The sequence below is a fragment of the Piliocolobus tephrosceles genome, chromosome 5 (genome assembly GCF_002776525.5).
Source record: "Piliocolobus tephrosceles isolate RC106 chromosome 5, ASM277652v3, whole genome shotgun sequence".
Taxonomy (NCBI): domain Eukaryota; kingdom Metazoa; phylum Chordata; class Mammalia; order Primates; family Cercopithecidae; genus Piliocolobus; species Piliocolobus tephrosceles.
The window spans coordinates 47,094,484-47,118,127 of record NC_045438.1 but is presented as its reverse complement, the minus strand read 5'-3'; the positions used below and the strand labels follow the sequence as shown (position 1 = coordinate 47,118,127).

General features: G+C 36.2%; 1 protein-coding gene across 1 annotated transcript in view; it reads right to left on the bottom strand.

Moving 5' to 3' along the window:
* The window catches only part of ADGB (androglobin), a 243,507-nt gene that overhangs the window by 144,593 nt on the left and 75,270 nt on the right, over window positions 1–23,644 (bottom strand). The window contains exons 8-10 of the mRNA XM_026447399.1: window positions 19,058–19,305; window positions 15,019–15,147; window positions 4,224–4,318 (exon numbers count right to left, since the gene is read on the bottom strand). Of these exons, the coding sequence (XP_026303184.1) occupies window positions 4,224–4,318; window positions 15,019–15,147; window positions 19,058–19,305 (472 nt within the window). The remainder of the gene's footprint in view (window positions 1–4,223; window positions 4,319–15,018; window positions 15,148–19,057; window positions 19,306–23,644) is intronic.

Here is a 23,644-nt window from a genome sequence, read left to right as displayed (position 1 = left end):
TGACCAGCACCGATTGTCCGGCACTCCCGAGTGAGATGACCCCAGTACCTCAGTTGAAAATGCAGAAATCACCGGTCTTCTGTGTCGCTCACGCTGGGAGATGGAGACTGAAGCTGTTCCTATTCGGCCATCTTGCTCCGCCCCCCTTCAGATATTCTTAAATATAAACCTTTTTCTATAACTTGAACCCTGTCAATTTTTAAGTTTTCATGAGTCAAACCAATACCTGAAACTAATTATTTCAATGGAAAGAAAATGCCTTGGCATAGTAGTTATAAAAGGTGAATTACTGCAAAAGTTACATTTGAATAATATCCAAAATAGAAGTCAAACTCAAAGTAGTATTTAAAAGTTGAATAAGTTCCAGATATTTTACTAGTCATAATTTTTGGTCTACATGAGTTAATTTCTTCCTGCCATTGAAACAAATTTTAGTGTAACTCCCCGCCGCCTTTCTTTAAACTGTAGAGCATTAGAAAATAAAATGATTTAAACTATTTGGAAATGTAAAGAACTGGTCCAAATAAGAAATTCCAGTATTAGCACCTATTTATAATTTGAATAATCTGCCAAAGTACTAACATGACTTTGGCACAAGGAATTTAAATACAACAATTCTCCATACTTCATTTTATTTTTAATGTACTACACAATACTTCTGATTCATGTAAAGTAATGCTATTAATAAGAGTTATAGTTTCATGCTGAGAAAGTTTGTTCAAGGATTTCAAGTTTCCTTAGGTTACAATTAGGGAAAGAGAGAAATTTACAATAGTGCCTGAAACACTGAGTTTTTCATAGGCACTCAATATACATATGCTGCATAATTCATGCATAAGACTTAAATTAGAAGTTTCCTTTCCTAAGACCCTTTCACTCTTTTTATTTCAGCTCATTTCAAACATTCTAAAAGGTGCAAGAGTTGGACTTGGGCAGGTGAAGGAGGCTTTAGTAAAACTCCCAGATCTACATAAAACTAAAACCATTAGAATACCCAAGAGGAGAAAGAAGTTGGATAATGTAATTTATAACATCTTGCTCCTTCCTCAATTTTGTTCTTGATTTTCTTGTATTTTTTTTTACCACTTCTTTAAATAAATGTAAGTTCTTGACTTTATTTTACCTGCTGATCTTACTGTCTTTGAGGCTGTAACTTTTAGCAATGTACTCCATTTAACAACATTTCATTAAGACAGAAATTGTTTCCTATAGGTATATTCTTAAGACATTGTATCTCTGTTACATTCTCATATTTACTAGGGAAACCAGATCACCCTCACAGGATGCTAACCTAAAAGAATCAGCAGACAAGACAAGAAGATGGTGACACACTAGTCAGTTCATTACAGCCTTGGAAGTCACTTACTGTTCCAGACACTGGGTTAATTCCATAACTTCTGGGCACCTTAAGCCTTAAACTTCCCCAAAGGGAGGATTTATAATAATCCTTATGCCTTGACTCTCGCCCATGCCTCAAGCTGCCTTTAAGTCTTCTCCCCTTATAATTTCAATATCTAGTAGTTCCTTGAACCCAGTGGAATCTTCTTCATCTCCAAACTTTCCAACATAAGATTCTCTCTGCTTTGAACACACTTTATCCCATTTACTTGCCTAACTTCTTTAAAGTCTCAGATTAAAAAGTTCTTCCTTAGGGACGACTTCCCTGGCTACCCATTAGAAAGGATGGCATGTTTCTGTTATGTCTTTCATTCATTTTTTTTCATTCATTTAACCATTTTTTCACTTGGTTACTCCTCCAACAAATATTAATTCACCTACACCTACTGTGTGGGAGGCACCTTGTGTGCCTTCTGTTCTAATTGTATTATTGCAGTTCACTCAATTGTATGCCTTCCTCATTAGACTCTGAGCTTTGTGGGGAGGACCTTGTCAATCTTTCTTATCACTGTATCTTCAAAACATAGCATATTGTTTACCATATAATAGCACATAATAGATAATTCATAAAATCTGTTGAATTAATCAATGAACAAACAGATGTGAGTTTTTAGTCTTTAGTCTTAGTTTTTAAAATTAAAAATGATCAGCATTTAAATTTTAGTTTCTCAGTAGCACTACCAAAAGTTCAAAGGATTATTTTGCACCCCATTCCTTTTATGGCATGCAGAAAGCACAGGATAATGCTTTTATCTTCTGCTTACATTTTGTAGTTTTAAAGGGAGTTTGAGTACTTCTCATGACAGACATGAGACTACGGCACTCCATAAAGCATTGCTGGTATTCTTTTTTCTTTATTTCTTCTAAAAAAACCAAACAGTATACATGTGCAGAATGTGCAGGTTTGTTACGTAGATATATGTGTGCCACGGTGGTTTGCTGTCCCTACTGACTCATTCTCTAAGTTCCCTCCCCTCAACCCCATCCCGCACCAGGCCCTGTTGTGTATTGTTCCCCTCTCTGTGTCCATGTGTTCCCAGTGTTCAACTCCCACTTATAAGTGAGAACATGTGGTGTTTGGTTTTCTGTTTCTGCATTAGTTTGCTGAGGATAATGGCTTCCAGCTTCATCCATGTCCCTGCAAAGGACATGATGTCATTCCTTTTTATGACTGCATAGTATTCGACGGCGCATATGTACCATACTTTCTTTATTCAGTCTACCATTGATGGGGCATTAATGGTATTCTTCAGCAGTCCAACGAGTTAGAGCATTTACTCGCTAGCATATCTGAGACAGCACATAGGCCAGTAGCATGCAAAGAGGTTAAAAGAAAGGCAGGTGTGAGAAGGCCAGCCCTAATCTCAGCAAGAGTCTTGACTTGGGAGAGGCTTTAGAAGTATATTTAGATTGTTGAATGTTGCTGGTTTTTAGATTCAGTCCAAATTGCTGTTTCTGCTGTTTAACCATGTGTAATGTTTTCTAACGTTGGATTAAAAATAGTGAAACTGCCATATTCAGGATGGCACCTTATCCTCTTACAATGTGAACACCATTGCATAGTAAATTTTTGCTGGAAGGAATTATTTTTATCTAAAAAAGTGGAGAAGAAAGAATGGGAAGAAAGAGAAGGGGAAAAATGTTAGCAACATGCCCCCCAAGCATAATCTAAAAGACAAATGTAATGCACATAGTAAAGTATAACAATCATTCAACTGGAATATTTACGTTTCAAGCTAATTTCTGTTCAAGTTTTTAAAACATAGCTCTTTCTAACTAACTAAATGAACATTCATATGTAATCATATTGCTGCATCATGCAGTTGTCTACTTTAATGTAGTGACTTCAGACTATAAAATCCTAGTAATAAAGTGTTAGGTATCTATAGTCCCCAAACAGAATTGGGATTCAAAAACCCCAAAAGCAGTAGGGCATTTGTTTAAATAAATTGTTAATCACTTGATGGACTTTGCCATCACAAGGGAAGGAGAAAAGTTGTTTTTCTGTCCAAGAACAATAGATAACTTAAAAATTATGAAAATGCATAAATACTATGCAAGCACTAAATATATTGATTACAATTTAGCATCATGAAAAAATGTTAACAATATCTTGTTAAGTGAAAAGCTGGTTTCCAAATGTAACATAAAGTGTGATTCCAGTAAAAAAGGTATACACATACAAACACAGAATGGAGTATAGAAGAAAAATCAAAGTATATATGACAAAATGTTAATAGGGCCTATGCCTTACCATTTATACTATAAATATTTAATTGCATTTCCTTTCACTACATTTTCTAAATTTTCTACAATTTGTTAATTGTATTAAAAAATAGCATTTATTTTGTATTATTTTATGATACAAGAAAGGTCATAGCAGTATCTTTCCAGCCTGAGGATGAATTCACTAATATCATCTTATTTTAAGAAAACATATGTGGCCTATTTATGGGAAGGTCATTAATTATTACCTAGGAATAATTTCTATGATTTTCACTGAAATACATAAATACTGTATCTTTCTTTTCGCTTATAACAGAAGGATCTATAAAAATTAAATGTAACTATATATTTTTTCTTTTCCTTTTTTATAATTAGCCAGAGCTATTGCAATCATCTAAGATAATTTTGGATATGTCAGATCCCTTAGGTCGAGTATCTAATTTTGAAGATAAGGAAACTTACATCCACAGATAGAATTTTAATTAAATTTTCATGTGTCTTCTACCACAGAAAGTAATCACCCACACACATGTGCACACACGCACATGCACCCACACACCCAAAATAAATAATACTGTTTCCTAAGCTTGAATGCTTACCATCTTCTCTAATGAAAAGATCTTGTTTTCAAACAAATAGAGAGGTGTGAATGTCGCATATACGACCATATGAGAGGTCTGTATTGCAGAAGAACCTGTAAAACAAACATATATTATGTCATGAAAAACATAGTCAAAATCGATCTGTCAGTCGCTCACTCCAGATTGTTCAATTGCCTTAATGAATTTATCTTTGGGCTGATGAAAAATACATAAAGGATGCAAAATGAATTTAACAGATGTTAAATCTTAAAGATGTATCTATTTTACAGCCCGTCTCATTCATTTGAAGTTCACATTATTATTATTTAATAATTTAAGACCTTATTATACCTCATGACCAAGAGTTGTTACATAACTATACTCTAGTTACTAGTCAGTGCAACATAGAATGGTCCACAAATGAGAATGTTCAAAAGGAATTATTTTTAAATTGAGGCATTTCTTTACTTTCTTTCTTCTTCTTTTTTTTTTTAATTATACTTTAATTTCTAGGGTACATATGCATAACGTGCAGGTTTGTTACATATGTATATCTGTGCCATGTTGGTGTGCTGCACCCATCAACTCGTCAGCACCCATCAATTCATCATTTATATCAGGTATAACTCCCCAATGCAATCCCTCCCCCATCCCCCCTCCCCATGATAGGCCCCAGTGTGTGATGTTCCCCTTCCCAAGTCCAGGTGAACTCATTGTTCAGTTCCCACCTATGAGTGAGAACATGCGGTGTTTGGTTTTCTCTTCCTGTGATAGTTTGCTAAGAATGATGGTTTCCAGCTGCATCCATGTCCCTACAAAGGACGCAAACTCATCCTTTTTTATGGCTGCATAGTATTCCATGGTGTATATGTGCCACATTTTCTTAATCCAGTCTGTCACTGATGGACATTTGGGTTGATTCCAAGTCTTTGCTATTGTGAATAGTGCCACAATAAACATACGTGTGCATGTGTCTTTGTAGTAGAATAATTTATAATCCTTTGGGTATATACCCAGTAGTGGGACGGCTGGGTCATATGGTACATCTAGTTCTAGATCCTTGAGGAATCGCCATACTGTTTTCCATAATGGTTGAACTAGTTTACAATCCCACCAACAGTGTAAAAGTGTTCCTATTTCTCCACATCCTCTCCAACACCTGTTGTTTCCTGATTTTTTAATGATTGCCATTCTAACTGGTGTGAGATGGTATCTCATTGTGGTTTTGATTTGCATTTCTCTGATGGCCAGTGATGATGAGCATTTTTTCATGTGAGGCATTTCTTTACTTTCATAGACAGAATCTTTATTCTGTGTTGAACTTAAAGAAAGTCCAGGAGTTTCTATGTCCTTTGTCATTTCAAAAAGAAAGAAAACATAAGTAAAATGAATTTTTCCATGAAGAAGTAAGGCATAAATAATTCAGCTTGAAGTGTTTAATGCAGGTAGAATTTACTTTTGAGCATTGCTTATTTGTTTGTTATGTTTTTCTTATCCCTGAAATTATTATATTTGATTATTTTATTCAGTAATTTTTGGTCCTGCAAATATTTTGGACAAATAAATAGAAGTCAATTTATTTTAGCCTCTTTTTATTTATAATTATTTTTTTTTTTTTACAAATTTACATACTGAGATTTAACTATATTTGATACTATGTTTACAAAAGAATAATATCTTTAAGACCACAGAATATAAATTAGTTGTCAGCTCAGTATATCTCTAGAATGGAGATATGAAAATCTGCCAAACTTATAGAAACATACTTTTACATTTCAAAATTGAAATATTTACATTTCTCATACACCTTGCCAACACATATTGATTGCTTTTTCCCTACATTACTCATTTACCTATGCTACATTTTTTTGATGATGTCAGTTATCATCTAATGTCCATGGATGCTGCCTCCTCAACTAACTTTTAAGGTGTTTGTCTGCAGAGGCTTGGTTAATAATTTGGTTTACTCCTTGTGCATTGTGTGATAACTTGTATGAAATAATACATTTTTAAATATGAATAATCATCTTAAGTTTAAGGATGCAGTAAAATCATTATTCCTTTTAAAAAGAATGAATGTTAATGAAAATACTTTTCATGCACTCCTATCATCAGATAAAACCATTTGAGATACCCACATTGACCAGAATGCCCTCTGCAGTGACCAGTAATTTACAGTCTAATTACTTTTCTCACTGATCAATCTAATAGAAGCCCTCCAATAAGTCCTCTAACCAAAAGAAAGATTGTGAAATGTCTTTAGGTGTCAGCTGAGAGTTGAAGGCTAGTAATGGAGAGAAAGTTTCTGACAGTGATGACTGCTAAATATTAAAAATGGATAAAATTTTAAAAATCAGTTTTTTATCCATCTGCAGAACTTTCAAGGAAGAGGACAAGATTAAATATACTTTTCAGGTTCAAGAGTAAGCAGTTGACTCTACAGCTTAGGAAAGTATGAAGCATGAGAGGTAGAGGAAAGAAGAGTGAGGATTCCTCTCTGAGCCTGGCTACTGAGCAGGACTGGGCTTCTTTACAAAAGTCAGCTGAGTTTCCAGATGTTAAATATACACTCTACATAATATTTGACCAAATATCTGGGCACCCCATGGCTCCTTCAAGTTGATCCATTTCATTAACTCTTTTCTAAATCTTGTTTTAAAAATCATCAAGTGTAAAAGTATTTTGGTCCAAATTATATCCCACATTTGTACATTATGCATTAGAAATTGTGATGTCTTCCCTAACATTTTCTAAAGTTTAATATTTAATATGATCACATTAAGTACTTTGCCCTTGATCTTTAATAAGTCTTTTGAACTTTTATTTTCCTTATGATATTAAAAATAAAGTTTGTGATGTAAGCATTTTGAAAAAAGTTCTCATTTACTTTATAGCATTATGTAATCAAATATATGGAAACTTGGGAATTCCAGGTGGGGTCTTGGAAAAAAATAACTTTAGAAACTTGAAGTAAAGAATGTGGTCTTGACATATTATAGAAATGATGTTGATGACAAAAAATAGTTCCTCCAAATTTTAAGATAATCACACATTTTACATGAGATTGTAATATTTAATGTTGAAATTTTTAAAAAATAACACCAGTGTTTAGTCAAGGGTGAAGTTTTAAATATTTAATAAGTGGTATAGCATGGACACAGATTAATTAGACTAGAAGCTGATTATAAATATTGGTATCACTATACTGGTGCTATTAGCTAAACATCAGTCTGTAAAATCTGGATAAGAATGTGCTATTAAATAGAGATTTTCAAACTATGTTTTATACATCTTATAAATGAGATTCAGGGGCCCAGGAACTCAGTGAACTATTATGTAAAACACTGCAGATTTGTGTGCACACTAACTGCTTTAGTCTGTTTTGTACTGCTAAAACAAAATATTTAAGACTGGGTAACTTATAAAGAACAGAATTTTATTTCCCCACAGTTCTGGAGGCTGGGAAGCCCAAGATCAAGGTGCTGGCATCTGGTGAGGAACTTTTTGCTGTGCCATCCCATGGCCAAATAAGCACGTCATCCCATAGGCAAACTCGCCCTTTTATAACAAACCCACACGAGGATACCTAATCACACCCATGATAATGGCATTAATCCATTCCCTCTGTCCTCACGGCCTAATTATCTCTCATTAGCCCCACCTCCCCAGTGTTGACTGGGGAGCAAACAGTGTTGGGAGGTGAGCTGTTTGATCCCCAAACAGCATTGGGGATCAAAATTCTAGCACGTGGACTTTAGAAGACACATTCAACCAAGAGTACGAAGAATTTGGAAAAACAGAGATGGTTCATAATTTTTATAAGATTTTCAAGGAAGTTTATTACCCAATAAAAGATGTGAATTATTTGTAAAGTGTCTAAAGGGCCTTGGATAATTCCTATTTGTTCTATTATTTCTCTGTAAATATGTTGTGTGATTCTGCAGTATTAGAACACTCATAATGCTTTCTGGTTTTATTATATATGGATAAAAGTTCTTTCAGGAGATCTTAAAGGCAAATGTTTAAATCCAGGGGCTCTATAATTTCTTTCAGTGAACTATCAATGATACAAACCATGAAATGTCTTTATCTTTCCAGTGGTTGAAGTAACTTTGCATTGAATTAGCACAGCTGCATATAAAATAAAGCCTAATAATTGAGAAATAAATTTAAGAAAAACATATACTCTTGAGTAATGAGATAGAATTTTACACCCCAGTCTCTAAAACTGCCTTAAAATATTTTGTACATTAATTATGAGCCTTATATGGCCTACAACTGCCATACTTATTATATTTTAGTGCCTAAAAGAAGCTTTTGCTACATTTGTATGATTTCCATGTTTTATTTTACATGTGATACAGCTCTTTTTGCCTTCTATAAGCATATTTCAGAAGATTGCAATAAAACATGTAAGATTACTCAAATACGACTTCTATCATTGATTTTATTTTATGTTAAATGTTTACTGTCTGAACCTATAACAATTTCAGCCTGAAATGAGTCCCAGTGAGATGAACCCCAAATTACTACAAGTCCTTAAGAAGTATTTATTAAATATTATATATGATTTTTATTTTTATTTATATGATGTGATATTTAGTCAATTTAGAATAGCTAACCTTCAGTAAATGCCTACTCTGTGCTAAGGCCTAAGTGTTTTATATGAGTCAGTTCACATAAGCCCTATGAATAAATTCTATTTTTAACAGCTTTTTTCAGGCAAGTAAATTGAGTTACAGATAGGTGGAGTAACATGTCAAGTACTCAGTTAAGAAGTGTGAAGTATAAAGTAATCCCTGGTCTTTCTGGCAATTTTTTAGTGTCTATTTTTCTGTGTGGCAGTATCTAAAGAGGATAATGACTAGAGTGTTTTCTGGTCCACTTCCTACCAGAAAATGTTTGCAGTTCCAATATTTGAAGCAAGGCTGAAAAGTAAAACACTTTTTATACCAGGCCCATAATTTCTTAGTTCAAGTTTTTAAAAAATATATATTAGTGGGCTTCTAATCTATTTGTTTCATCAGTTCCACATGTCCATATTCTTTCTTGAGCATAATTCCCAAGGCTAATTTCTTTGCTTTTTTGCGTCATAGAGGCTACTTTGAAGATAGCTGCAACAAAGAGGTCACAGTCTTAACAATCTTTGACACAACCAGGTGTGTTGTTTAAGTTTTACTGGACTGTATTAAGCCATACTTGTGCGGCTATAAAGAAATACCTGAGACTGGATAATTTATAAAGAAAAGAGGTTTAATTGGCTCACGGTTCTGCAGGGCGTACAGGAAGCCTAGAGCTGGTATCTGTTTCTGGAGAGGCCTCAGGGAGCTTTTACTCATGGCAGAAGGCAAAAGGGGGAGTAGGTGTCTCACATGGTGAGAATGGGAGCAAGCAAGAGAGTAGGGGAAGATGCTACACAGTTTCAAATGACCAGATCTTGCAAGAACTCACTGTCATGAAGACAGCACCAAGCCTTGAGGGATCTGCCCTCAGGTCCCAAGCAACTTCCACCAGGCTCCACCTTCAGCACTGGGGATTACAATTCAACATGAGGTTTGGGCGAGGACAAATATCCAAAATATATCATGGAGCTTTGTTGTTTAATACTTAGGTGTGGCCATGGAACTGAACTGTCTTCAACAGAATGAGAACAGAAGTGATAAACAATACAGCTTGTTTTTACTTCAAACATCTTGCACCTGCAATCCTCCAAGCTCTTTTACTTCCCACTGGTATAGAACTTCAGAATTCACATGCTAGAGTATAGGAGGCATAAAAAGGGAGGAGCGCCTATACGGTGAAACTCCGTCTCTACTAAAAAAAAAAAAAAAAAAACAAAAAAACAAAAACAAAAAACTAGCTGGGCGTGGTGGCGGGCGCCTGTAGTCCCAGCTACTCGGGAGGCTGAGGCGGGAGAATGGCATAAACCCGGGAGGCGGAGCTTGCAGTGAGCCGAGATCGCGCCACTGCACTCCAGCCTGGGTGACAGAGCGAGACTCCGTCTCAAAAACAAAAAACAAAACAAAACAAAACAAAAAGGGAGGAGCATGGCTCTCTTCAACACCAGCCTTATCTCCAATTAATTGTGGTCAAGAAATAGCCTTTTTTTTCAATGTTGTATGTTCTGTCATCTCAAAAATTTATCTTTTTTTCCCCCCATTTATTTTGGAAAAACAGATAGTTCTTCCCTGTACTCATTTCTTATTTGAAATATCTTGCTAACAGTAGATATTACAAACTAACACTGCCTAGAATAGTAGATTTTCAATCACTTATTTTAGAGACTCAGGTGCACTGAGTACATGGCTAACTTCTAAATTGTCATACGTTCTGGTTTTACCAAATATTTAGCTGTGTAAGGTAGATCCCCAGGTTTCCACAAGTTTGAAATACTATTTCTTCACTGCCTTCTACTCTACTGTTAAGCAAACACCACATAATTTCACCTTGTTATTAGTACTCTACTTCTGACAAGAGTTAGTTTATCATGAAGTAATTGTAGCTGCTATAATGAACACACTAAAAAATATGACTTAAACATGATGTAGTTTCTTTTCGTTCATATAAAGTACAAAATGAACATTCTTGACCAGCAAGCAGATCTCCAGGTAGTGATTCACATACTCCTGCTGTGTCCCTCCTTGTGGTTTTGCCATCTTTAACACTGTGCTCTCACAGCATTGAGCTAACAGAAGGGGAATTGCAATTGAGAACACGGTATAGGTCAGTCTACAGCTCGTATGTATCCCTTTGCTTCATGTCCTGTGGGCTAGAAATTAGAAGGCCACATCTCATTTAAAAGAGGCTGGGAAAATATAGCACAACTGTGTTCCTAGGAAGAGGAGGAAATTGTGAAAAGCTAGCAGTATTTCTCACAGTCAGAAAATATCCAACTTACACTGAGTCATATTCTAATGGTATTGATTTTTGCTTTTTTGAAACAATTTTTTTTAAAGCTACTATGATACTGAACTCTATTACTATATTACTACACAAATTCTAACTTACCCTGTAGTTAATACGTTACTAGCAAAACTCAAATCTCTAATATTTCTGATAATCATTTTATCTCAAATACTGGAAGGGTCTGATTACTCATTCTTATAAAACTTTGGTATTTGTAATTAATGTCATCATTTGTATCAAAGTTTCTTTTTAAGTTACATTTTAAATTTAGCTATTTGGAGAATAAAAGTTGTCAATAAGTTTTACAGTTTAAAATATTAACATTCATAGATTTTGAGAGGAGAGATAACACAGTAGTTGTGTGAACTCTGGAGTAAGACTGTGTAGGTTCATAAACCCACTTTACACTTTATAATTTTGAGCTCCTCCAAGAGAGCAGAATCAGTGCCAAAAAACTTCCCCTCTATACCAGGAAAGAGGTCTTAACAGGACTTTCTCAGCCGAATTTTAGAATTGCGAATGATCAGTGACTACAATGTGTCCCCTGCTATTTTGTTTTATGAGTGGAGTTTATATTGCAGTTACTGTGCTCCTCTTCATATGGGAAGGTTTTTAAATTTAGGAAATTTAGGTTTTTAAAAAGTTTATTACCAGAATTTTATTTGTGAATTTTCTATATATATTACCTTAATTCAATAAAACTGATTTTAGGAAGCAATATTTGAGTGTGTGTATAATTTTCAAATAGGACTTTAAGAGCTTTCAAACTTCTATTCAGAATTTGTGACTTATATAGATTTCTGTCCTTTCATTCTCTGTATCATCTGCTGAGTTTGTACATCATTGGTCATGTTGGTTGTTAGTCCAAATTGGAAAGATATTAATGAAAACATTACATGAGAGATGGGAGTGGATACATATGGGTGTATCTGTAAGCATGTGTGTGCATGTACATGACTTGGAGATCCTGGATATTTTAACTAGATGCAATTACTGGATAATAATTTGGATTGGGACTCTTGGAAAGTATTGAATATACATGTAAGAAGAAGAGTGAAATGGGTATCTGGTGATCAGGAAAGTGAAATGTGGTGAAGACTGATCATTGTTCACCAAATGATATCCTCTTTCTCCTGAAATGATCGTTCTTTAGCACATTCCACATTCCATATTTTCCAACTCCTCTTAACGTCAGATGTGGCCATTGGACTGAATTATCTTCAATACAATGAGACCAGAGTGATATACAATATAGCCTTTTTGATTTCAGACACCTTGCTCCTGCAATCCTCAAAGCTCTTTTTCTTCCTACTGGTATAGAACTTTAGAATGCTAGAGGTACAAAAGGCATAAAATGGAAGGAGCATGGGTCTCTTCAATACCATCTAGAAAATAACTTCCTGCCAGTGATTAACACTAGTCTTTTTATTTTAATTGAGAAATAAATATATATGACATCAGAGTCATTTGTTAGGCATGCCAGCTAGTGTACCTAAATGAATATACTTATTTTGGAAATAAGAAAATGAAATCTTAAATGTCAAGCCATTATTAGGGTATGCATTGGATAATATTAGATGACATATAAATATATACATAAATCTCTACATGTCTTCTGCCATTATAAAACTATATCTCCTATGGCATTTAAACCTGTGAGTGCCATTTTATTTTAATGACCATTGTGATAAATATGCTATTTTGAAAAAATTAATAAAACAGGGGTTCTTTATATTAAATTTTAAGTGACTTATCAGAATTAATTACAACACATCTAATATCAAATCAAACATAAAGAATATAGGCCGAGCGTGGTGTCACATGCCTATAGTCCCAGCACTTTGGGAGGCCAAGGTGGGTGGATCACTTGAGGTCAAGAATTTGAGACCAGCCTAGCCAACATGGTGAAGCTCCATCTCTACTAAAAATACAAGAATTAGCCGGGTGTAATGGCATGCACCTGCAGTCCCAGCTACTTGGGAGGCTGAGGCACGAGAATCGCTTGAACCTGGGAGGTGGAAGTTGCAGTGAGCTGAGATTGCGCCACTGCACTCCAGCCTGGGTGACACAGCAAGACTCTGTGTCAAATAAATAAATAAACAAATAAAAAAACAAACAATATAAATGTCATGTTATTTTTTTCATATGAGTTTGAATTGTAACTCAGTTATCTCTTGAATGCTTACTGTCTATCAATTATCTCCTTTACAAGTGAAACCAAAGAAGCTGATTGCAGGAAATGAATTATAACACCATCAGAAATGCACTTAGATTTAACTCTGTGGGAGAAGGAAGTTCACATGGCCACCCTCTTATTTATGCCAGACAAAATACTCCTATAGAGTTCATTCTAATACCGTACCTTTAGCACAGTCAAGAATTAGCAAAGGCTTTTACAGTAAGTATGCTAAAATGTAACTCTTCCAACGAGTGCTAAGCACTTTACCTGGATTCAACACTTGATTCTCACAAGGACCCTCACCAAAACAATGATGCTGATTTGTAGAGATCCTGAGTTTAAAGAGGCTCTATCACTTTCCTGATACTTATACACTCAGTGTTGAAGCAGATATTGAACTCAAGCAGCTTGACTCCACAGTCCAAACCGAACCACATTCTATGTGTTGGAATGACCCTAACTATAAGTTCAGCAGGAGAAAGGAGGCATCATTACTTTCATTTTCACAAAGGAAGAAGTCAGAGAAAGTTTTAGCCATTTTCACAAAGATGAAGAACCATCAGTAAGTCTGCTAATGTAATGTTTCTTACTATCAAAAAATATTGCTTAAAATATCAATATAAGAAAATGATTTTTAATGTAGAATTAAAAATACAATAGTGACTTTTTTCTATCCACATCACTAGGCATGTTTCAGTAAAAGTAAAAAACCATAATTATTAAAATGTCCTCATACAAATCATCATAATATATTAAGAAAAAATATAAAAATTTATTAATAAAGCTCACTACTAGATGTAAAAATACGTATTTTGAGTAGCTAATGAAGGATGAGGTGAAAATGATAACCTACACTCTGGAAGCACCAAGATAGATGAGTCAAAGCTGAGACTATAAAGCTTCAAAAGAGACACTCTAGCCTTCCTCCTGAATAGGTTGAGGTATCATTTTTTTTACAGCATGTTTTCTTTCAACCTGATACAATTTGTTTAAAGGCTTCTATACCTAGACTGTTTTAGCTGGTACAGAGTACAAAAGTGCGGTAGCCTAGGGGTCTTTAGAGATAATTCGTAAGTCCAAATTGGAAAGATATTAATTAAAACGAAAGATCTCCAATGTGACTTTAAGTGATAGACAGAGAAACCCGAGCATTTTCACAAAAATACTTGACCTTTATACAATGAGGCTATTATAAATAGATCTTGTACATCCACTCAGTCACAATGTGATACACAAAAAAGTGTGGTGGTCAGTATCGTGATACAAACAATGACTTCTAGAGTCTCCAGCCTCACAGTTATTTTCTAAAACACAGTAAAAGATCTGGAGGCCCATTGTGAGCAAGGAGCCAGATGTAGACCTTTTGTTTCATTTGATGGCTGGCATCTAACCACTCAAACAAGTAACTTTGAATTTACTTAATTTGAATGATAAATTTAACCTGAGTATTTTTTAGAGAAATACCTGAAAGAGACAGCAGAAGCCTCTCCCATATGTGGATACTTCTTCCGTGACAATTGCACTCTAATTTGGACAAGCAGGCTTCTGTCTCATTGGTAGTACTTTGGCCCAACATACCCACCCATCAGAGAACCCAGCATTTATGGCAACCTTGAATAAGTTTATTTAGTTATTTCAAAAGAAAAAGTATATTTCTATGTTCCAAGGGTTTCCAGCATTTTAAGAAACAACTAAATTAGTTATTATTCTAAGAAATTAGGAGCTTACAATCTGATAGGGACTGCGCAGAGTACTGCACTTCTGATGAGGGTCTTGAACCATGAAGTGAGAATTTGAATTTTTCTTTTTCTCCATCTTTACTTCTCTTCTTCCCAATGTCTCTTGCATCTGCTTTCTCTAACATACGAAAAAAATCAAAATAAATATTTTAACTAGACAACCTCAAGCTATATTTCTTATTCAGTCATTGTCTTAAAGAAAAAAGGCCAAAATAATAGTATTATTTAAATGTAAAACTATAGCCATAATTTCTCTAAAACACGATCCCTCTAATTAGAAACACCACAATAAAGCCAGGGAGAACTTTGAAAACTGGATATATTATGAAATAAATGCAGCATTGCCTTTTATCTACTGCATATAATTTTGTTTCATGAAGATAATTATTTGAATATATTTTATTCATATAAAGTTATAGTATCAAGGTAATTTTCTCATTTTAAAAATAAAAACAAAACACAGCAAAGCCTGTACTGAAAGTTAAGTCCTAAATGTAGAGCCCTCTCAGATTTTCCTTATTTGAGTCCTCCACTTACAGGAAACACAGTTTTGTGACTCCAAAATATTTTATTGTGGAGCCCAGACTCCAACCAAAGTCCCAAACCAGCATCTTATTGCCTACATGGCTTGGGTAATAAAGCTCTTGTATCCAGAACTATTCCCACCATTTGAATCCTCATTCATATACTCAATCTATAAAACATTCTTCTTCAACTTAAAATACTTTTCTCAAAGATTTTTTAAATTCCTTAACAAATCTCTCTCAATTCAGAGACAGAAATTATAGATTTCTGTCATTTCATTCTATGCATCATCTGCTGAGTTTGTAATCATCATTGGTCAGGTTGCTCATTACTTATAATGTTTCTGAACATCCAAAATAGACATGTTTCATTCTTAGCTTTTTTTTCTTTCTTTCTTTTTGACAGGCTTTCACTCTGCTTGCCCAGGCTGGAGTGCAGTGGCGCGGTCTCAGCTCACTGCAACATTGACCTCCCAGGCTCGAGCAATTCTCCCACCTCAGCCTCCTAAATAGCTGGGACTACAGGTGCACACCACCACACCTTGCTAATTTTTCTTTTTATTTTCTTTTTTATAGACACAAGGTTTCACCATGTTGTATAGGCTGGTCTTGAACTCCTGGGCTCAAGTGATTTGCCAGCATCAGCCTCTCAAAGTGCTGGGAATACAGGCGTGAGCAACCATGCCCAGCCCATATCTTAGCTTTTTCAGTAGATTTAACACTGAAATTAGATATAAAAGTAAAGATAACTATAACTTCAATCATAGGATAAAACATTTAACCAGGAAATTTAGGTTCTTAAAAGTTTATTATCAGAATTTTATTTGTGAATTTTCTGTATATATTACCTTAATTCAATAAAACTGATTTTAAGAAGCAATATTTGAGTGCATGTATAATTTTCAAATAGGACTTTAAGAGCTTTCAAACTTCTATTCAGAATTTGTGACTTAAAAATAATACAAAATAAAAATTATAAATAGAAGAAAATCAAACTGTCTCACATAGAAATTTGGATAGTATACAACAGTGCTCACCGAAATGTGTTTTTGCCAATACCCTATATAAGGATTGCTCCTCTGTCATTTCATCCCACCCATCTGGCAAAACCCCACTCTGAATAAACTTGGCAGCTGAGTCCCACTGGAAGTAATCCTCCTGTCGTTCTGCAAACCTTGCCACATCTATTTTAAATCTCTGCGAGAGTCTACATCTTCCACCTCCACCTCACTTTCAGCTCATAACTAGGTTGTATATAAACAAAAAGTAGAAGTCTTTGGTCTGAAGTCCTCATCTTCTCCTACCAAACCTGTTTACCCACCTACACCTGTATCCACTCCCCCATGACCTGTGTCCACCTATGAGAATGGAGGAGCCATTGTTCTCCCTGGGTTGGCCCAATCCCCCTGGAGCTGTGGTGTGGAACTTGTTCCTTCTTCTCAGAAAATGTATACTATTGCAGTCATCTCAGTGGGATATTCTCAGTCATTACTTTAAAAAACTCAATTCTCCCTCACGAGATTCACAAATACATATTCTGTCTGCATCCCACATTTTTCCCTATCAGTTTCCACTTTGCAATTTCCTGTTCCTCAAGGCCAAGCTTCACACAATGTTGTTTATACATTATTTTACTTCCCACTTCCTTCTTACTCCCCTCCAATGTCTCTTCTACTCCCATCACTCACAAGTGCACAATGACCTCCATATCACAAAATATAATTGAGAAATTTACATTTTCATCATAGTTCATCTTCCCACCATATTTAATACAATCTCTGGTTCTTGGAACTTTTTCCAAGGACTTTTTCCAAAGGAACTTTTTCCTTTGGCCCCGATGTCAAAATACTCTGCTGATATTGTCCCTGCTCCTCTGGCCGGTCCTTACTCTTCATTCAGCAACTCGTCATTTTATATCAACCTCTTAGATGTTCTGCTTCTTCAGGACTCAGTCTCAGCCTCCCTCATCTGCTCACTCTGTACTGTCTCCTTGGGAAATATCATTCTTGGTTTAATTTTGCATGCATTTGTCAATGACCAAGTGTATATCACCAGCCTAGGAGTCTTGACATGAAAAATCAACTAGGTTGTCTTAAAGGCACCTCAATTTCAATATATTCTAAATCATTTTGTGATCTCTCCTAAACAGTACCACCATCTATCATGCTTTGCAGCTCGGAGTTCTACCAGTCATCATTGTCAAGTTCTGCCACTTTTTACTTTTTAAATAGGAGAAATATGTGTTTAATGGAAACTCAGAGCTTAATGTATCTTCCTAAATTAATATTAGATTAATTTAGTAGCATCAAAGTAGAGAATTGCCTTAGATTTTCAAAGAAAGCAAAATGTGGAATAATAATTAGCATACGGTAAACACCGTTATAAGTCCTAAAGTCCTAGAAAAGAAAGATCTTAATTACATGGCAGTTGTCACAAAAACTTAAGAAAGGATAACGACAATAAAGATGTATTTCTTAGGGAAGCAGGAGCCTCAGAGGCCCTGAGAAACCCCAACTTAAATTCACCTCCATCTTAAGACTAACAAGACACATTTCGTGCCAGTCATGACCCACAGTCGTTACACGTTTATAGCTGAAGATACAGCCTAATGATACCTGCAAGGGACACACTCCTACAATAGCAGAATGTCCAGATGTGCCAATGCCCATAACAATGTATGCTTTCAACATAATTATTGTTATGCTTTGATGTACTTAATGCACTAAAATGTCAAGTTTAACTTGCTTTAAATCAATAGAATACTACATTTTGTCATGCTGTCAGGACAGCTTAGCTTAGCTTGGCTTTTACATAGATAAGATTCCTAGATAAGAAAAACTGGGCTGGGTGCAGTGGCTCACACCTGTAATCCCTGAGGCGGGTGGATCACCTGAGGTCAGGGGTTCAAGACCAGCCTGGCCAACATGGTGAAATCCCATCTCTACTAAAAACACAAAAATGAGCCGGGTGTGGTGGCGTGTGCCTTTAATCCCAGCTACTTGGGAGACTGAGACAGGAGAATTGCTTGATCCTGGGAGACGAAGGTTGCAGTAAGCCAAGACTCCAGCCTGGGCAACAAGAGTGAAACTACATCAAAAAAGGAAGGAAGGAAGAAAGGAAGGAAGGAAGGAAGGAAGGAAGGAAGGAAGGAAAGAAGGAAGGAGAAAAAGAGAAAGAAAGAAAGAAAGAAAGAAAGAAAGAAAGAAAGAAAGAAAGAAAGAAAGAAAGAAAGAAAGAAAGAAAAGAAAAGAAAGAAATAAAGGAAAGAGAGCACATTTCTTTGCTTGCTGAGGATGCCCTACCCTGTAACTGAGGAGATTTCAATAAACTATCTCTTCTTACTCGACTCAGTGACTTGTCTTGAATTCCTTACTGTGTGAGATCAAGAACCCTCTCTTGGAGTGTGGCTCAAAACCACTATTTCTAGCAACACATTAAATACGATTGTAAGGCATTTATATGTAACGTCCATATTAAATCATATTTTGATGTAAAATATCTTACCCTTTGGAACTTTGTCGCTTTTCTCAGAAGCCTTTAGTGTTGTCAAAGAACTTTCAGGTTTGAATTCCTTCACGTCTTTTATTTCCTTTCCATCCTTTATTTCTTTTCCCTCCTTCCCTTCTTTCCCTGGTTCTTTTAATTTAGAATCTAACACTGCTAGTTTGCTTTCAGAGCTGGCCTCATCTGACAGCTTATACTCAGGCAATATTTCCTTCAGGAGCTCCCAAACTTTGTCCATATAGCCCGGGCTAAGAGAAAAAATATCAACATTAATTTCCAAACAATGTTTTTTTTTCTTCCTTGAACTTTGCAAGAAATTACTGACAGCAAAATCAACTTGCTATTTAATGAATAATTTCAATTGTTACTCAGATTTTTGGTTAAAAGAAACAGCATTATATATTAGACATTCAATGAGCTTTCATTGAGTGCCTACTGTGTGCTGGCCTTTGCTGAATCAAAGCGACCAAAACCACAGTGTTATCTCAGAGATCACTCACCCTGGCAGGGAAGCTCATCATGTTAACAACCATGACAGGGAAAGAACATGTCCTTGAGCATCTATTAAGTGGCAGACACTTTCGCATGCATGATCACTTATGCAGAAGGTCCTTATCTCACTAGGCTTCTCTGTGGAATGTGACAGTGTTGTTTCTTGCTCCTCTTTTAACTCTTCCCTGAGGCTTCCATAACATCCCTCTTTCCTGGTTTTCTTTCTGTTGTTAAAGAAATTCCTTGCTAGCGGTCTGTCAATTTTGTTGATTTTTTCAAAAAACCAACTCCTGGATTCATTGATTTTTTTGGAGGGTTTTTTGTGTCTCTATCTCCTTCAGTTCTACTCTGATCTTACTTATTTCTTGCCTTCTGCTAGCTTTTGAATGTGTTTCCTCTTGCTTCTCCAGTTCTTTTAATTGTGATGTTAGAGTGTCAATTTTAGATCTTTCCAGCTTTCTCCTGTGGGCATTGAGTGCTATAAATTTCCCTCTACACACTGCTTTAAATGTGTCCCAGACATTCTGGTATGCTGTATCTTTGTTTTCATTGGTTTCAAAGAACATCTTTATTTCTGCCTTCATTTCGTTATGTACCCAGTAGTCATTCAGGAGCAGGTTGTTCAGTTTCCATGTAGTTGAGCGGTTTTGATTGAGTTTCTTAGTCCTGAGTTCTAGTTTGATTGCACTGTGGTCTGAGAGACAGCTTGTTATAATTTCTGTTCTTTTACATTTGCTGAGGAGTGCTTTACTTCCAATTATGTGGTCAATTTTGGAATAAGTGTGATATGGTGCTGAGAAGAATGTATATTCTGTTGATTTGGGGTGGAGAGTTAAACTAAAGAGCTTCTGCACAGCAAAAGAAACTACCATCAGAGTGAACAGGCAATCTACAGAATGGGAGAAAATTTTTGCAATCTACTCATCTGACAAAGGGCTAATATCCAGAATCTACAAAGAACTCAAACAAATTTACAAGAAAAAAACAAACAACCCCATCAAAAAGTGGGCAAAGGATATGAACAGGCATTTCTCAAAATAAGACGTTCATACAGCCAACAGACACATGAAAAAATGCTCATCATCACTGGCCATCAGAGAAATGCAAATCAAAACCACAATGAGATACCATCTCACACCAGTTAGAATGGCAATCATTCAAAAGTCAGGAAACAACAGGTGCTGGAGAGGATGTGGAGAAATAGGAACACTTTTACACTGTTGGTGGGATTGTAAACTAGTTCAACCATTATGGAAAACAGTATGGCGATTCCTCAAGGATCTAGATCAAGATGTACCATATGACCCAGCCATCCCACTACTGGGTATATACCCAAAGGATTATAAGTCATGCTGCTATAAAGACACATGCACACGTATGTTTATTGCGGCACTATTCACAATAGCAAAGACTTGGAATCAACCCAAATGTCCGTCTGTGATAGACTGGATTAAGAAAATGTAGCACATATACACCATGGAATATTATGCAGCCATAAAAAAGGATGAGTTTGCGTCCTTTATAGGGACATGGATGCAGCTGGAAACCATCATTCTTAGCAAACTATCACAAGAAGAGAAAACCAAACACCGCATGTTCTCACTCATAGGTGGGAATTGAACAATGACATCACTTGGACTGGGGAAGGGGAACATCACACATCGGGGCCTATCATGGTGGGGGAGGGGGGAGGGATTGCTTTGGAAGTTATACCTGATATAAATGATGAATTGATGGGTGCTGACGAGTTGATGGGTGCAGCACACCAACATGGCACAAGTATACATATGTAACAAACCTGCACGTTATGCACATGTACCCTAGAACTTAAAGTATAATAATAATAATAATAATAATAATAATAATAATGATAATAAAAGAAATTCCTTGCAGACTCCTTTGAGTATTCCCTTTCTTCTGCTCTCTTTTGACAATTTAAGTCTTCTCCCACGGCTCTCCTCTTGGTGTTCTTGCCATTTTATGTAGTATTTCCTCATATTTTGAGTTTATCTATAAACTCTAAATCATTAGTTCCAGCTCAAACCTCTCTCCTGATATCCAGACTCACACATACAACCACCTAATCGGTATTTGTCCCAAACAAATAATAAAAAAAAAAGTAAGTAAACAGAAATGTCCTGCATCACCTTCTACTTGGTACTCAAAGCAGAAAATTGAGAATGAACAAGACTCTCTCTTTAAGGCCGGGCGCGGTGGCTCAAGCCTGTAATCCCAGCACTTTGGGAGGCCGAGACGGGCGGATCACGAGGTCAGGAGATCGAGACCATCCTGGCTAACATGGTGAAACCCCGTCTCTACTAAAAAATACAAAAAACTAGCCGGGCGAGGTGGCGGGCGCCTGTAGTCCCAGCTACTCGGGAGGCTGAGGCAGGAGAATGGCGTAAACCCGGGAGGCGGAACTTGCAGTGAGCAGAGATCCGGCCACTGCACTCCAGCCTGGGCGACAGAGCGAGACTCCATCTCAAAAAAAAAAAAAAAAAAATTTTAAAATTTCCTTCAAATAAAACACAATGTCAGTTGGATTCTACCTTTTCTCAGTGCAGTGGATCACCGTTTCTCCATTCTCATCACCACTTCCTCGGGAGAAGCCCTCAGAAGACCCCCCAAAGAATACCGCACAAGCCACTGTCGCTGCTCCACTCCTGCCATTTGCTGTCCTAAGGTTCTGAGCAATCTTTCAAAATTACGAGTCTGATAAAGTCATCCTCCTGTCTACAATCCCTTAATGACATCTGATCATTTTAAGGAGGTTGTAAAAATGTCTCAGCATAGTATAAAAAAGGCCTCTCTATCTATCTGACTTTTATCCACCTTTCCTGTCCCACACCCCATTCCTCCTCTAGAATTCCATAGCATGAAATTCAGTTATGCAGAACCATGTGTTTTTCTTGGACTACACCCTACCTTCTTCTATTTCCTTGATATTTTTTCTTCTGTGAGTTGGATTTCCCGCCTCAATCAGCTTCATTCATTTCAACTAATCCTTTGAGATCAATTCAAGTATTACCTCCTGCAGGAATTACACAGAAGGCAATACATTGAGCAAAACAAAAGAGGGTCCCTGTTCTTATGGACAATTTTACATCCAATGGATGGATACAACAGAGAGAGAGAGAGAGAGAGAATAACAGCAGTGATAACTTCCATGAGGAATATGAAATAAGGGAAGCTGAGGTGTGGCATAACTTGGGGAAGGAATAACTTACACTGGATGCTCAACTAGGCCTGTCTAAGGAGTTGATGGTTAAGCTTGGTGGGACCCAAATGTGACATACCCAGCTAAGTGAATAATCTGATGAAAGATCATTCGAGGCAGAAAAAAATAAAAATAAAAATAAGAGCAGCCCATGAAAGAACCGCAAGGTAGAGTGAGTTTCATATATTTCAGAAACAGAAAAAAAGACTTGGGTGACCAGTAAACTGTTGCCAAGACATTGATGTGGTCAGAGACTGTGTGAATCAGACAGTGCAGATCTCTGAGGATCATGGTCAAGACTGTAGAACTTCATTCAAGCTTAATAGTTAAACACTGAAAGGTTTTAAGCAAGGAGAATGACATGATCTGATATATACTTTAGAAAATTATTCTGATTACCAACTTAACTAGAGGAGAGTAAAATAGACCCTGGGAGACCAGTTATAAATCTAATAATGGAGATGTAGAGAAACAAATTGGTTCAGAGTAAGTAGAGAATGTACTGTTGACAGAGCTTAGTGAGAGATTATATATGAGAGGTGAGAAAAATGAGCATTGAAAGATGACTTCAAGTTTTTTTCTTTAGCTTGAATAAATATGTGGATGGTAGTGAAATTCACTGAGATGATGCATTCTAGGAAAGGTGCAGTTTGGGAGGTTGAGAATCAAGTGTTCCTTTCTGGATATTCTGAGTTTAAGATACACTTTTGAAAATCCTCATAGCTATGTAACTTAGGCAGTTGTAGATAAACACAGTCTAGAGTTCAGGCAATGTTGACCAGGCATAAACTTGAAAGTCATTGTCAAACAGTTTGTTATTTAAAGTTACAGGACAGGAGCCCTGCTACATACCATCACTTAGCAGCTGTTCGTTGGTT